The 16,794-nt window shown below is 42.7% G+C and overlaps 1 protein-coding gene across 2 annotated transcripts in view; it reads right to left on the bottom strand.

Moving 5' to 3' along the window:
- PPP1R21 (protein phosphatase 1 regulatory subunit 21) overlaps positions 1-16,559 on the bottom strand; it is a 30,995-nt gene extending 14,436 nt beyond the window's left edge. The window contains exons 1-9 of one of the 2 annotated variants that reach the window (XM_054064240.1): positions 16,405-16,559; positions 12,848-12,916; positions 12,298-12,444; positions 10,636-10,737; positions 8,610-8,774; positions 8,453-8,511; positions 5,680-5,774; positions 3,510-3,562; positions 1,734-1,883 (exon numbers count right to left, since the gene is read on the bottom strand). In XM_054064240.1, coding sequence (XP_053920215.1) covers positions 1,734-1,883; positions 3,510-3,562; positions 5,680-5,774; positions 8,453-8,511; positions 8,610-8,774; positions 10,636-10,737; positions 12,298-12,444; positions 12,848-12,916; positions 16,405-16,464 — 900 coding nt within the window. In that variant the 5' untranslated portion in view covers positions 16,465-16,559. Of the gene's footprint in view, positions 1-1,733; positions 1,884-3,509; positions 3,563-5,679; positions 5,775-8,452; positions 8,512-8,609; positions 8,775-10,635; positions 10,738-12,297; positions 12,445-12,847; positions 12,917-14,006; positions 14,097-16,404 lie in introns of those variants that run through there. The other variant, XM_054064239.1, reaches the window with a different exon arrangement.
- Positions 16,560-16,794: the final 235 nt, after the last annotated feature.

Raw genomic sequence — 16,794 nt, 5'->3', positions numbered from 1 at the left:
AAATCAGTGCAAGCGTGCTAAGCCACTACCTGGTACTCGTCTCATTTTCTCTACTGCGCTACAGGAAGGGTTTTGAACCGCTCAGCGGAGGAGCTAGAGTCACACTGAGAGCACTTGCCAAGCAAATAAGTAAATTAATCAAAAATACAGGAGCAATGACAGCTTTGGTGAGTGGTAAAATATGCTTCACTGCTGGAAAGCCACAGCAAATCCCTAAGAGGTAGCGTGCACTGAGATAACTGGGTCATGAATACAGACTGGGGCAGACTAGGAGAGAAAATTATGGCCACAAACAAAGCCTGACCTACTGAATTGGAGTCAATTATCAGAAAGGGAGAATCAGATTCCAGTTCTGATGAAGGTGCCTGTTTCAGCTGCAAAAGCACTGCTCTGCTGAAAAGCAACAGAGAAGCTTTAGCTAGGGCATTAAGAAAACAACGAAAACAATGCTTGAGAAGTGACATCTAAAGAACCTGGTTTTATTCCCTTAGTGTGAACTGCAGTAGTGTCGCCACACTGGGCCATAAAAACAAGGAGACACAGTTCCTGCCCCAGAGGATTTGGAAGACAACAAAGCCACATAGCTTCCCCAAGACGGATAGGCCATTTTGAGTATGTTTGGTGGCAGGAGCAAGAAAATCTTGGTCAGGTCTATGCTGAGTCTCCGTAAAAGTGTATTCTTCATTCAAATAGCTGAGAAGATGAAGTGGGATTTCTCTAATGGATAAACACCTTCACAAGCATATTTGTTGCCTGCGAGATTAAAGGAGGTCTTCCTAAGAGCAGGAAAATTCCGTGATAGTTAACACTGCCACTACCAGTGCTGCAACCATCTGATGAGTGCAAACCACATTCACCTCTGAAGCTGAAGCCTGAGCCCTACAAACTACTAAATTGGAATCATAGTCTGAATAAGAAAATACTTTCATGCAGCAGCTTCAGTGTACACAGGTCCACTCGCACCGTGAATTCAAGAACTCTGATGTTACAGCCATTTTATTCCAAGTCACATGTATATATGCATCCCCACACAAATCCTTGTGCACAAAGTTCTTTTCCACACCTCATGGCATAGAAAGTCAAAAGATGCAGCTTAACAGCTCTGAGTGACAATCAGAAAAATCTTCCCATGAAGTTGCATGGAAAAAGACAGGTCAGCCTTCTTGTAGTAATTTCAAAATGCTCTATAGACTTGAAGCTTCAGAACACTTGCAGGAAAGGTCTTTACACAAACAGCCCAAAAATCAGACTATAAAGTTGGTTTTAGACAAGGGAATACAGTCCAAGTTCTCTCCTTCATAAGCTTACCTTATCCCCAGTTTATTTCTCATTGCAGTTAAACACTTAAAACACAAGACCTTCTGTCTCAACACCTCCTACGCCCCAGTGCATTCACTAAGACCAGCAACTATTGACCAGTGCTATATTAGTGTATTTTAAAACCCAGTCAGCTGAACTGACAAATGCATTTTACTTTAGCACCTGAAAAGCAAAGCCTTGATTGACCATAGTATTGCTCTTGTAGCAGAGGCACAGCGGAAAAGTATTCTCTGCAGCTACGCTTTCACCCCTACACAGAAAATTCACCCGACAGAAAAGACACCTCATGCAGGAGAGGCTGCCCCTCGGGAACACAGCATCCCAGGAAAGGTGGAAGTTTGCACACTTAGAGTGGTTCACTCATGAAGTCTACATAACTGAATATACATGCACCTGAAATCTGTGAACTTTACCTTCTGATTTAGCGGTGTTATAGTGTCTGTGGCAGAGTCAACTGGAAAGATCTGTACCTTCTGCTCAGTGTACGTATGGAAGTTCAAGAGAGCTGTTACAAGTTCTTGAACAAAAGCCAGTGCCTGGCCAGCGAGGTCTCGCAACTTCAGCTGCAAAAACAAAGTGATTACATTTGACATGTACCTATTTATACATGAAAAAAAAATCTGTGATTGGATTTAAAAGTTTGCTATCAACGATCACTTTCTTGTTATCAGTTTAGCCTAAAATACAGAGCAGCAATTACCTTTAACTTAATTGCTAAAGTTTATGAATAAGGCCCCACAAAAAGACATGGCTTTCTGTGACAGCAAAGTACATTTTTATTTCATACAACAGGTGACACCTCCTCTGCTACATTTCCAGGCCACAAGGACACTTAGAGGTTTGTACAACTACAGAAACCATCTTCTAAATTAAGATTTCTACAGACCAATACACCAATTGCTGAGAGCAGCTCAGTTCTGTCAGTGTGATGATAGTGAGATATTTAGTAACACTTGGATGTAAGGAAATCTAACTTTACTGAGTAAAAGCCAGTGAGGTTTTCTCCCAGAATAATAGGTTTCTGCTTCTCTAATCAGTAACACTCAATTCTTACTCTCTCATCTGGACAGAACTGAGCTGCTGATCATGAACAAGGCAGTTCTGCAGCTTTAGCGCAGTAGAAAGGTATCCCAGGAACGAATCCAAAATGGAACATTCTGAAAAACCAAAAGCAACAGAGAAGAAAACCACACTCTTATGACTTATGGAGGACAAAATAAGGTTAAAACGACATTCCAGCCAAGAATGACTTCTCCTTCAGAGGTGTATTCCTAGTGCTTCAATGAAATGTTAAACCAAGTGAATCCTGACTATGGATCAGGGGTGGTGGTGAGTAGTTAATGCAGTTACTATGCTCAGTTTGTGTACGTTAATTAGTTATACAAGGAAGGAAAACAAACAATATTCCTGTTTTGCTGCCCTTTACACTGCATCTGTGCTTACACACCAGCATTTTTCTTCCACTGGGAAAGCCAGTCATAAAAATCCGTTCTGGAACATTTTCAAGGCTGCAGATCTCAAAGCACGAGGCTGGCTGACATAGCACTAGCAGAAAATAGGAAGGGAGCAACTCTGCCTGCAAGAGCAACTCTGTGCCAATGTTTAGTTCACAAATGCAAACATTCTTTGGGGGTCAAGTGATGCACTGTTTGAGAAAAAGGAATTTAAGATCCCCAAATTCCCTTTTTTCAACAAAACACTTAGAACCTGTAAACTAATATAGTTCTAACCAACTTTGAAACAGTCAACTTTCAACTTACAACTTACTGCAGGTTTAGCATGGTAAAAAATATTTCACATAAGTTTAAGAGACAGATTTGGGGTTGTAACTGGATGGTCTTCAGGGTCCCTTCCATCCCAACCATCCTGTGCTTCTAAATATTAAACCTCTTTGCCATCCATTTTCAAAAGGCATGCCTGGGTCAAAATCTACAGTGACCACCAGTTGGAAGTCAAGAGATTAGCTCTAGAAAAGTGAGGGGAGCACAGAACTTTACTCCGATATACAAGCAGTATGAACTACCTTTCGAAAAGTGCAGAGGCTCTGTGGACAGACATCTCCTTGGAATATTGCAACATTAGTAAGACAGGCTATCTTCTGCTATTTTGAGGCACTAAAATTATTTGATTTATTCAGTATATGTGTACAAACTTGTGTCTTCACGTAGGAAGCCACAAAAAGTGCTTACCTGATATCGCCTGTTGTGTAAGGGTACATTCAGAGCATTGTATCTACTAGATCCTACAGGACAAAAATAGAGTTATATGCACCTATTAAATCATGGGGTTTTTTTGAGAGATGCTTATTGATAAATAGTGATTTTTTTTTTAGTATAAATTTTCATTGCAAAAATATTACAGTTCATGTAATATTAACTAAAAAGATATAAACAATTGGCCTTAAGACAATTAAACAATTAAACAATCTTAAACAATCCTCACTTAAGAACTGTTACTGTGACTGCACAGAAAGGAAGCACTTCCACACCTGCTTCAGAGTATAAGTTTAACTACCTGAACACCCCAAATTTGATAGGTAAAAGCAGAACAACAGGTTTCATCACTAACAAGACTGCAAATCTTTAAAAAACAAACTCTCAAAGAATCCAAGCTGATCTTCAGATTTCCATTACATTCCAGGGACTGTCAAATAAGATGAATGTATTTTTTGTAATGCGCTTGCTAATACTTTAGGGCAAGATCTACACTCCATATATTTCAGCATTCTGTTCCAGTTACAGAGCAACTATAATGATTATTCAATTACAAGTCAGCACAATTTTTAAAGAGGTAGAGGAATATTCGAACCTAGAGAACAGCTTACTGAATCACATCCATCCTCAATTAAATGGAACATTAACCACTTTAGTTTAAAATCTGCACACAAAGGAAATTTACAGGTTCTTGTTCTTTTTGCTTTATTCACATTTGTCAATTAACCCATGGGAAGAGGTGGTTGTGTTCGGAACAAAACACTGTCCAAAATTACTGAATCTTAAGCAAATGCTTCGGAAAACCTTTTTGTTCTCTTTCTACTCTTGAAACCGTGCTTAGCAGTCAACAAGTTATTTGATTGTCACTGAAACTGAAGCCAGCTGCTACTTATACTTAAAAGCAATTACAAAGTCTACACCAAGACAGTTGGAATCCATAATAAGACAGACATTTCCTGATTCTCTCATTCTTCTGTCCCTAAAGACCTGTCCACTATTTGCATTGTTTTCCACACAAGCAAAACCATTATCCCATAGTGTCTGGGTGACCAGATAAACAAATTATTTCCATCTAAGTCCTCGCTACACTGATAACTACCTGTAAAATAAATCAGTTAAAAGAGCCAGTGAAGTAGGAAGAGGCAGGAGACGCCAGACAAAGAGATCTTTGTGTGAGGAAAGAAGTAAAAAGTGCACCAAAACCTAAGCGTAACACACTGTAGGAGAACCAACATTTCCTAAAGAGAAGACAATCCAGTGTTTTTCAGTCAAGACTCGCTGAATTGCCAACTCAGTGGAGAACCTTGAAGGCCTACCCCTGCAGCACCCGCCAGGTCAGCTCTTAGAGAGCTTAAAGCTACTCAAAACATTGTCAGTGAGTTTTAAATGGAATGAATAATGCAATTACTACCAACAAAACCTACCAGAAACTGAGCAGCCCGTTTTCAGTTGTCTGCTCCTTCTCCACCATCTTCAGCTTTTCCCCTGCTGACTGCCAGAAGAGGACAGAGTACTGCCGACCCAAGTACAACCCCATGTCCAAACGATTTACGACAGCACTGATCTGGTACATGCTAACCAGTGCTGGTACCAAAGCAATGCAACGGGTGAGCACTCCTAACTGCATGGCATCCCCAACACTCCAGTCTGTTTAGCAGCAGTTGGAAAGCAAGTAGAAAAAAAGGCTGCTTCAAGTAGAGTCCCCAGATTCAAAGCGGAATGAAAGATGAATAAGTCTGAGACAAACCACGGATAGGAACTACCTGGGTGATGAGAGGGGAGACACGCTGACCAACTCGCCACTAATACAAGCATGAATCATTACCCATGTAATGCCTTATTACATCAACATCTCTGTAATCACTTCTTTATCCTCATCTTAACAGACTGCAACACACCCTGCCAAACATCATACTCTTACAGGTGAGTAACTAAAGAAATCTTTGTGTAATGTAAAAACTTGATATTTTAATATCACTAAACAAGACAAAGATGAGCATTTTGAATACATATTACAATTACCTCACAGTGTGTGTTCAGATGTCCCAATGTTTCTTACAGCTAACACACTTTAATTTGTATGGAGTTCTTCCTCCAGACGGACACCCAAAATTAAACAAGAACCCCAGAGCAAGGCAATACGTACTTGTGTCATTAAAAGGAACTTTTTCATTGATTATGCATAGAGATTCTTCCAGTCTACTGCCCAAAGCTGCTTGAAGGTTCTTTAATTGTTGTTGGCTAAATAACAAAGAGACAAACGAAAAACCACACACACACACACACATTGTAAGCCTTTACAATTTAATCTGCATTCCCCAACACCACAGTTCATCATAAGCACCCCTTAGTGCATAGGCATCTGTCTCTTTCTAGAAGTTAGATAGAAATTAAACAGTAAGAATCATTTTTCCTCCTTTATATTTTATTTTATACATGGCATTGTACCTTAATCCCTAATAAATGCAGTGAAAGATGCAGTAAATTGTTGTAAATCCTAAGTTCTTGTGTTGAGAAGTTAAGCTTTCTTCAGAATTGATCTTTACATTATTTTCCAACTCCGCAATTACTGTATAAGCTATACAGAAGTGCTGTGTTCTACTGGAATTTGAATGGAAATGCAAAAGGAACTTTAAATCAGTTACTGTATATCCAATGCAGTATACCAATATGTAAGTAGCAAGCTGTCAATGATTTGGTTAACTAAGTCCCATCACCGTTAGAAACACTTCAAATGCTTTTCAAAGTCCTGTATTTAAACACTGATGTGATACAGCCCAATCCCACAAGACATGGCAATTAAGTTTCTAATGCATTCTCAAGTGATTTTTCTCTAGATCCGCTTCACTTGCATTCAACTGTGTACATATATGTACCAAGACTACTCATATCGTAGAATCCTAGAATGGTTTAGGTTGGAAGGGACTTTAAAGCCCACCAAGTTCCAAACCCCTGCCATGGGCAGGGACACCGGGTTCCGCAAAGCCCATCCAACGTGGCCTTGAACACCTCCAGGGAGGAGACACCCACGACTTCTCTGGACAACCTGTGCCACCCTGATCACGAAGAATTTCTTCCTAATGTCTAATCTAAATCTTCCCCCTTCCATATCAGAGCCATTCCCCCTTGTCTTATCACTACATTATCATTATTTTGTCATTATTATATCACTGAAATAATCATTATTATTAGTATAGATCCTTGAGATGCTCAGTAACAAATTCCAGCATTATATACATGTCAAACACATCTCTGTGCATTGATTCACATCAAATTCCGCACCTTACCCAACTCAGGCCCCCACATTCTTCATTGCTTTGCTTCCCATTTGACATCTAGAACTTCTGCATGTACAGTAGAGGGCGGGGGGAAGGTGTCAAAGTGAAAGGTTTTCATTTTTTTTAAAAAAAATTTGATACGTGGACATTTACCAGCACTAATAAAGAAAAAGAACCCAAAGCAGACAAGGAAGGTGTGAAGAAACCAGCCAAGAAGTAGCTCATGCACATTAACAAATGTTTTTCTTGAAAGTCAGCTCCAAAATTGCATAGAAACTGCACAGCGTGAATTGCAGGAGCATTGAGGATAAACTTGGAGATAAAGTGCTGCCATGGGTTTAAGCCCTCTGTGCCACCCAAGCCCATCAGAACTGCAAAAGTGCAAATGTTTCGTTTTTATACTAAAGGGAGATGGCAAACAAGTAGTTTGATATGTTTGGGTTTACATTCTACCCTTTAATTTTCAAGTCTCCTATTCCCCAGCTTTCCCAAATAAAGCACGGGTGTCAGAGGCAAACAGATCCTTCCCCTGAAAGAGTAGGGAAACAGAGGAGTCCTGCTCTCAAAGACACCTTCTGTTACGTGTTCATTAGATTTGAGCATGTAAAATAAAGCAGTGTTGGCCTTTATCACTATTTTTAAAAATCTTCCCTTCTTAAACAGTAGGGATCATTTCTAACAATGGCATTAATCACCCATTTACTACAGAATGTGACAGACAAGCCCTGAACTGAATAGGAGCAGATTACAACTACACTGTTTTTCAAACACCACAAAAGAGCGAACAGCAGCAAAACAACTCCCATCCTCTTCTGCAAGTTATTTAGTGAAACTCTGGCCTGTGTTGGAGATTTACCAGAATTCAAGTATCTTTGCAACTAGCAGGATAATTAAAATGCACGCTCCCAGGTTACCCTTGGAAAGGGGAAACTCTTCATCTGATCATTCACTATGCATTCGATCCATTACATTAGCGATCTATATTGCATATATATTGTTAAAAAAATGCACCTTAAAAAAAAAAAAGTCAGGGAAGTGTATCCTAATTTGCTTTGCCCCACAGTCTTCAACTTCTTCCCACTTTCTACAATTTCTATTGAACAGAATGAAGGTATTCCAAAACTAACAATACAATCCTTCAAAAATATTCTAGCTGAGCATGCTCCACCTGAAGCAAAACACAACTGTTCAAGAAGTTTTTGGGGTGAGGGAGGTTTCTGAAACTCTTCAGTTGGCTGTCTCAGCACACCCTACCCAAGCTTTGGGTTTGAAGCAGTTTGCAGAAAAAACTTACATATCTTTGTTTCCTACAAGTTTCCTACAAGTTCAGTAGTTTCTCTACTTTTCACAGCATACCATTACAAATAAACTCTTCAAGCTTTCACCAACTTCACAGCTTCTTAAAACCAGCTTAGCAACAAAAGTGCTCTTACTGACAGTTGAAGCTGTGAAATTGATTGTCTCATTGCACACTCAGCAGAGGAAGAGGGGTCTGACCTGCACAGTCTTGATGCCCAGTATTCTGAGTTTCATCAATGTCTTCTTCTTTAAGGTATTATTCTCTAAAAATAACCCAGTTAATCTTTCACAGCAGTTATTTCTTTAAGTCAATTTTTCATTATATTAAATAAAAACACTTACCATTCCTCGGTTCGAAGCCTACAGTCCTTAGCTTCTCTTTCTAGTGTCTGAGACTTGATCTTTATGCAAGAGATAATCCCACAATGTAAGCACTGTCACAGCAAGACATTTCATTTCAAAACTTTTCAAACTTGCAAGTAAGAGAAAAACTCCTTACTTCCAATTTGGCTTTATCATTCTGCAGCTTTTCTACAGTGTCCGTGTATTTCCGTGTTAAACTGTCCACCACAGCCTGATGCTGGGCAGCATCCATTTCCAAAATCTCAAGTTTAGTTCTCAGCTCCGCTTCTAAACGTTTGTGCTGCTCATCTGCTTCAAAGAACTAAAAGAAAAGCAGAGCTCATAAGAAAACTTAATTTTACCATGGAATCTAGTCCTAGAAGTTACACTAATTTTAAATAATAACTTATGAGTTAAACTAATCAGCCAGGCCAGGTTAACAACAAGGATCAAATCTCAGACATACAAATTTAATGATGATATTTACAGCAAAGAGATTCAGGAATGGAGTACTTTGTTTATTGAAGCCTTCTAGTAACAAGCATTCCTTAAATACATTGCAAATTAATAGCAGACCCCTGAAAAATTAAACTTGAACCATAATGGTTTTCTAAACAAAACTGAAACACGTTCTGTTTCAGTAAAGTAATTCCTGACTTAATTATAGCAATTTGCAGAAAGAAAAGCTTTTAAGCTTTAAGGCAACTCTGAAAGAGTTCATGAATGAAAAAGAAGTTTCCACCCAGTATCAACTGCCTGCCTATTTTAAGTAAAGCAGCTGTCAAGGTTTAGAAATCTAAATGAGAAAACACATTATGTGAGCAATTCCACATGCTGTCTTAAGGATCTGATGTAAAAATACTGTTTGCTCAGCGCACATCTTTATGAACAAGCTGTCCAATCTAATCTCGACTACTGGATGGGGGAAAGGTTGTGGATGTAGTCTTCTTGGACTTCAGTAAAACCTTTGACACAGTTTCTCACAGCATTCTGCTTCAGAAACTGTCTGGCCTGGATGGGCGCACAGTCTCCTGGGTTGAAAACTGGTTGGATGGCCGGGCCCAGAGAGTGGTGGTAAATGGAGTTAACTCCAGTGGGTTCCTCAGGGCTCAGTACTGGGTTCAGCCCTGTTCAATGTCTTAATGCCTTCATCCAGGTCATTGATAAGAGTGCATCCTCAGCAAGTTTGCAGATGACACTAAGCTGGGTGAAAGTGTGGATCTGCTGGAGAGTAGGGAGGCTCTGCAAAGGGATATTAACAGGCTGGACCTGGCTGGGCTGAGGCCAATGTCATGAGGTTCAACAAGGCCAAATGCCGGGTCCTGCACTTGGGACACAACAACCCTATGCAGTGCTACAGACTGGGGGAAGAGTGGCTGGAGAGCTGCACAGAGGAGAAGGACCTGGGGGTAATGGTTGACAGCCGACTGAACATGAGCCAGCAGTGTGCCCACATGGCCAAGAAGGCCAATGGCATTTGGCTTGTATCAGAAATGGTGTGACCAGCAGGTCCAGGGAGGTTATTCTCCCTCTGTGCTCGGCACTGGTGACACCGCACCTTAAGTACTGCGTTCAGTTCTGGGCCCCTCACCACAAGAAGGATGTTGAGGCTCTGGAGTGTGTCCAGAGAAGAGCAACAAAGCTGGTGAGGGGGCTGGAGAACAAGTCTTATGAGGAGCGGCTGAGAGAGCTGGGGTTGTTTAGCCTGGAGAAGAGGAGGCTGAGGGGAGACCTTATTGCTCTCTACAACTACCTGAAAGGAGGTTGGGAGAAGAGGCCAGCTCCCTCCTCTCCACAAGTGACAGAGGACAAGGGGGAATGGCCTGAAGCTCTGGCAGGAGAGGTTCAGGCTGGATATCAGAAAAATATTCTTCACGGAAAAAGTCATCGGGCACTGGAACAGGCTGCCCAGGGAGGTGGTCGAGTCGCCTTCCCTGGAGGTGTTTAAGGAACGGGTGGATGAAGTGCTTAGGGACAAGGTTTAAAGGAGTATTAGGAATGGTTGGACTTGATGATCCAGTGGGTCCTTTCCAACCTGGTGATTCTATGATTCTAATCTAATGTTTTGCACACAACTAAGCTTCTAAACCCACTATCTTTAAGATGACATTATATTTTCTCCAACTTTGATCATGTGACTGGTTTTCTGAACAAAAAAGAAAGGCTAAATAAGTTTCACTCACAAGTATATGCAGTCGTTCATTCTCTTCTATCTTCTTCTGCAGATCTTCATTGAAGACACTTTTCTGCTCTTGACTCAACTGAGATGAGGACTCAGCACTTTTCTAAGAGGAAGAAAATGCATTAATTCCAAGTCTCTGGAGTATCCCAAAGCCCATCCCCAAGTGTATGAAAACTCTTCCTCTCACTAATTCCCAATACAGGCAAATACTTTGACTAATATATCAAAAGGTGTGCCAGCTGCACATAAAAGCCTAAAAGCTGCCACTGCTACTGTACTGTGGTAGAACACTCCCTTGATAAGGACTCAGGAAAGCCTCTATTCATGCTCACACAAAATCCCCTATATGGGCAGGTGCCCATTTGACACCATTTGAACCTTGTGTGATTCCACACAGTCGCTAACGGGAAACCTAGTGTACACAGGTTTATTTGGTTTACAGGGACCAGGAACAATGACTGGAAGCACACTATCCCACAGCAGGCAGCAGCATAAGGTGCCACTGGAAAGCACAGGATCTCCTCTGTCCCTCAGCTACCTACTCTGAGAGCTCAGACATCTCTCTGCCAACTGCTCCTCAGCTTTCACCCATTCTGTCCACAAGACTTGGAGAACAACAATGAATCCCACACCACCAGACAACGGCAGTATTATCACCAAACAAAGGGAGACTGCTTCCATTGCAGCTTCACATCAGACATCAGGTGCTCAGGACAGCTAAGACATCTCTGCACTTGATGTCAGCCTACAAAATACAACACCTGAGATATGCGCACAAGTCCTCCTTGTCCTTCAGAAAGCATTGTAGTCTGACACAGTTCATCTACCCAAATCTTAACCTAAACAGCTTTACACATGATTTACATGGTCTCCCAACAGCAAGCCACTGAAATAAGGGTGACATGGTATTCAGTGCGGGGCTAGAGGAAGGAAGCAAAGGATGCTTGGGAATTATTTAAGTCCATATACACCCTATTCCTGGAATTCTGGTGCTCCCTACAGAAGACACCGCTAATCTTAGACAGAACATCGTATCACCAGGTATCATCAGTGAGCATTTCGGTCAAGACAGGTCACAAAACTGAAATCATTCTGCTGTATGGAAATAACATCAGAAATACCAGCTGAAAACTCAGATTTGCAAAACATCGGACATGATCCACATAAGAGCAGACTAGAAAAACTATGATCAAAGGCTGAAGAGTTAATGATTAGTAGGCATGTTGGTGTCATGTAGATGGTTAGACTTGATGATCTTCAAAGTCTTTTCCAACCTTAAGGATTCTACGATCAACATCAAAATTAGAAAGCAAGGAAGTGTAGATGGGAAATTAAGCGTAACCAGTTTTCTTCACAGCAAGAGATTATTCACAGAGTTTCCACATCTTGCCCAGCCGTTTGAACACTTAATAAATATCAGGAAAAAGAGAGAGCAACTCAGTATCAGTTAGCTGGCACACTAAAAAGAAGAGTACAAAACTACTTAGGATATATTATATGTATCAATACCTGTTTCGTGGTTATTTTCACTAACATCAGTCAATAACACAAGTTATAACACATTAAGCTCAGCCCTTGACACAAAGCAGCAACTGCTGGAAAGGAGGAGACATTGACAGGTGACAAGCAGCCATCCGCAGGTCTTCTTGCCTTCAGCACATACCTTGTTCTTCTTGCCCTTCGCTTCACTCAAGGCAAGTTCATCCTGAAGTAACTCCACCCGCTTGGCAAGCTGCTGATTTCGAAAGGTCAAGCTGTCCATTTCTTGTTGCATTTTTCTCAGAGATTGATCCTTCATCTTCAGTTGCTCCTGAATCAATAAAAAGCTCTATTTTAAAACTTTCACGTATGCTTTTAATAAGATACATCACATTAAAAAAAAGGACACATTAAAAAACTGATTTGCTATATGAACATTGAAGATGCAAAAACTATTGCTTTTAATCTGAAAAAAAGAAGATATTTCACTTGCATTGCCCACAAATCACACTCAAGTAGGTTCTTCATTCTCCAAGTTAAACATTAAGAAACAACCTTCCACATTTCAGAACAATGCAGACCAGCTGCAGAACAGAAATTCTTACACTAAATCAAGTTCCTTCTTCATTCTTTTTATCACAATACTCTGAGTTGAAAGCATTCTCACTTATCCTTCCCATTTACCTATGTTATCACAACTTAATGCATCTGACAAAGCAGTTTTTGGGGATTACCTTCAGAGATGCCGAGTTCGCTTGCTCATCTACAACCCCTTTTTTCAGTACTTGGTTCTGAGCTCGAAGCTGAAAAACAAAAGATGCCAATAAGCATGCAAGACAAAGAAATAGAGAAATACTGTTCATAAGACCGTGCGAAGAGCATCACATCCTCTCCTGAAAGCACCAGCTGCACGTGGTTTTTAGTGTTCTGCTCAGGCTGGTAGCCATGATATCATGCTGAAAAAAGCATCCAATTCATACCTTGAACTGTTAGGAAACAAGAAGTTACTTTACGATCTGAATACTTTGCTTAAATAGAACATAATTCTCACTATATAACACCTTGGAAGACAAGTTACTTAAATACAGTCCAGGTTTGAAGAACAGTGAACAAATATGGAAAACCTGCAATATCTTCCTTGACTAATCCAGTTCTTGCACGTATTCAGTGCTATTTCTGCCTTTCCCCTCTTCTCCCCAAAACTGTTCATGACTGGCTCTGGAACACAAGCAGGGCTCACGATAAAGCCAAAATCCATACAGTTCAGGAAGAGGCATAACGATACTCCAATGTAAAATGACTTATTATTGGTAGCAGCAGATGATCCAGAGAGAACAGCCTAACAAACAATTGAGAAAAACACAAAAAGAGCACAGAAGCAGCAGCTCTCTAAGGCTTAGATATATAGTTCACAAATCTGAGCTCAAATCACTGCAGTGAAAAGTGATACTCAAGAAATTCATTTCCCAATCACTTCAAAGAGAATCTCTACCCTGCAGCTACGAGGATATCGACATCTCTGTCTTCCCACTCTTTTATAACTGCTTGAATCCTGGTTCTTTCCATGGCTGTTTGTATTCATTTGACATGTTTGAGTCCATATCTTGCAGATATAAATCAAAATGGTTTGTATGGTTTTGGGAGCACCTCTGGCAGATGTGTAGGAGGCAAGATCCAATGTAAAACAGCAATGGTGAATCTCTTCAGCCTGATGGCTGAATATATTTTGAAAGGTCAAAAGCCAGCTGACATTGCCAAGCACAGGATTTTATATTCCCACTGCACCGCTCAGGATCACAAACACAAGAGAAGAAGCTTGCAAGAGCATCACAGAGAGATTTCCAAGCAAAAGGTCTCCCTAGCAAGAAAAAGCAGCACAGTCATTTTCTGCACCTTTTTTCTGGCACAGCTACCAATGCAGGACACATCCTTGCAGCAATGAAACACAGAAGGAACCGGCTCGGTCATGCAGCACTGTGATACCCAAGGTGAAGTGTGATCCGCCAAAGCCTGTCACAAGGTGGAAAAGCCCCTTGCCTGCTGCTGCCATCAGGTTTGTGTGAGAGAGAGACAGAATTTGCAACTCAAGGGGAAGAAGAGGTTCTGAAAACACAGAATCACAGAATGCTTTGGGTTGGAAGGGACCTTTACAAGTCATCCAGTCCAACCCTCCTGCAGGAACAGGGACATGTTCCACTGGATCAGGTTGCTCAGGGCCCCATCCAATCCGGCCTTGAAAATCTCCAGGGGTGGGGCTTCCACTACCTCTCTGGGCAACCTGTGCCAGTGCCTCAGCACCCTCACAGGGAAACAGTCCTTCCTTATATCTAGCCTAGATCTCCCATCCCCTGGTTTAAAACCACTACTTCTTGGCCCGTCACAACTGGCCTTACTGAAAAGTCTGTCTTGATCTTTCCAGCAGCCCCTTTCAGTACTGGAAGGCTGCTACAAGGTCTCCTTGAAGCCTTCTCTTCTCCGGGCCGAACCCCAACTCTCTCAGCCTGTCCTCATAGCAGAGCTGCTCATCTCCGTGGCGTCTTTGGATTTACTCCAACAGCTCCAAGTCCTTCCTGTGCTGAGGCCTCCAGAGCTGGATGCAGGGCTCCAGGTGAGGCCACACACAATCATCCTTCTGTGAACCAAGAGGGAAAGTGATGCTTTGGTAGGTACTTCCTTTGGCACTCCTGACACCTGTTGAGCTCTCAGCTACCTCTCCTTGGCTTCCACAGCATGATTAAGTGAACAAACAGCTTCCCAGCGCTACTCTCTGCTTCCACTTGTAGGCAATAAACAGACCAATTGAACAACAGATCTTTGCAAAAAAAGGAGAGTTATCTGCAAAGCGGATCACAACTCCTTGGTGTTGTGGCACTAGAAGCAGGATGAGACCAGAAAATAGTTCCCACAAAGCAGCAATGAAACATCACAGGCTGCAAGTTGCCAGATGAAGTTCAAATAACTCTTTTGGATAGCACGATCCTAAAAGAAAGAAGATCCAGCAGCCAGAACTTTCAGAAGCTACAGTCAAAACATCCACATTGCAAAGTTTAATTCAGGAATCAAGCGTCAAAGACCCTCAATTACCTTAACCTGAGCCACTTCTAACCTCCAAGATACAGCAGAGCCACTACAGAAAGTGACAAGAAGTATGAACTCTGTGACCTAGGAAACTCCAAAGTGAATTCAGTTTTCTTAAAGTGATCTTGTCTAAGCATTAAAAAAATATATGCAAATATATCCATATCTGTGAACAATTCAGATTCTACATAGGTCATTTTTACAGCAGTTCCAAGGACAATGGTATTTAAAGCCACATCCTTCTATAATCCAGGGAAAGGTATCAAACACAGTCAAGTGCCTCGTGCCACGTACTCTGATGCTGCCTGTAAACTGGAACAAAGCGCTGGCTCTCTTTCCCAAGGCTGCGGAAGAAATATTGCCACTCAAGCCCAACGGTCTCCTCTTCCTTTTAGTGAAGAAACAAGAATGAAAAGAGCCCCCACCACCTAAGAAATTATTGCAAGCAAATATTGCTTGAGGGGTGGAAAAGCAACAGAAGCACAGCCCCTTTCACCTCCCTGGTTCGTTCCACCTGCCTGGTGCAAAGAACCCATTATTTGTCCTGCTGCCTGCTGTAAAGTCCAGGCCACTTCAACCATCAGCACTCAGCAATGCTGTCTCACCTCAGCACCCCCAGATTTGCCCCTTACCTGCCTACACACGTTTGCCTTCAAAGAATCATAGAATGATTTGGGTCCTTAAAGCCCATCCAGTTCCAATCCCCTGCCATCGGCAGGGACACCTCCCACCGGATCAGGTTGCTCAGAGCCCCATCCAGCCTGGCCTTGTGCACCTCCAGGGATGGGGCACCACTTCTGTGGGCAACCCGTGCCAGTGCCTCACCAACCTCACAGGAAAACATTTCTTCCTAAGATCTCATCTAAATCTTCCTTCTTTCAGCTGAAAACCGTTTCCCCTCGTCCTATCCCTGCGCTCCCTGATCAAGAGCCCCTTCCCAGCTCTTCTGTAGCCCATTTCACTACTGGAAGGCTGCTCTAAGGTCTCTCCAGAGCCTTCTCTTCTCCAGGTTGAACAACCCCAATCCTCTCAGCTTAAAACCGTTCCCCGTCGCCCTGTCCCCGCGGGTCCTATCGCCTCCTCTCAGCGAGGCAGCGTACGAGCTCCGCACGCTTCGCGCTGCCACAGACTCCAACGCGGCAGCTCCTGCAGCCCCAGGATTGCCGGATGGGAGTTGCTCAGCGCGGCAGGGGCGGACTGCGGCGCCCGATACCTTGGAGTACTCCTGCGCCAGCTTCTGGTACTTGGCCTGCAGCTCAGCGGCCGCCGCCATCCCCGCGGCCCCTCACGCCCGCCCGGGCGTGCGCACACTTCCGGGTTTGGGGGGGCGGCAGCGTGCGCGTTGACGTCACCACGCACGCCCTATTGACGGACGGGAAAAAGGCGGGGAGAAGGAGGGAGCTGTGTCGTTGTGACGTCATCACGCACGTCGCGTCGAGAGGGAGAAGAGCGGTGTGGTGACGCCATGACGTACGCCGAGTCGAGGGTGGGGGAGAAGGAGGGATGGGTCGTGGTGACGTCATTACGCACGCCGCGGGGTGGTGGAGGGCGGGAGGGAGACTGGTGGCGTCACCACGCACGCCAGGGCGGAGGGAAGGAGACG

The sequence above is a fragment of the Cuculus canorus genome, chromosome 3 (genome assembly GCF_017976375.1).
Source record: "Cuculus canorus isolate bCucCan1 chromosome 3, bCucCan1.pri, whole genome shotgun sequence".
In the NCBI taxonomy this organism is placed as follows: domain Eukaryota; kingdom Metazoa; phylum Chordata; class Aves; order Cuculiformes; family Cuculidae; genus Cuculus; species Cuculus canorus.
Note: the sequence above shows the minus strand (reverse complement) of the source record. Positions and strands in the feature narration are given on the sequence as shown.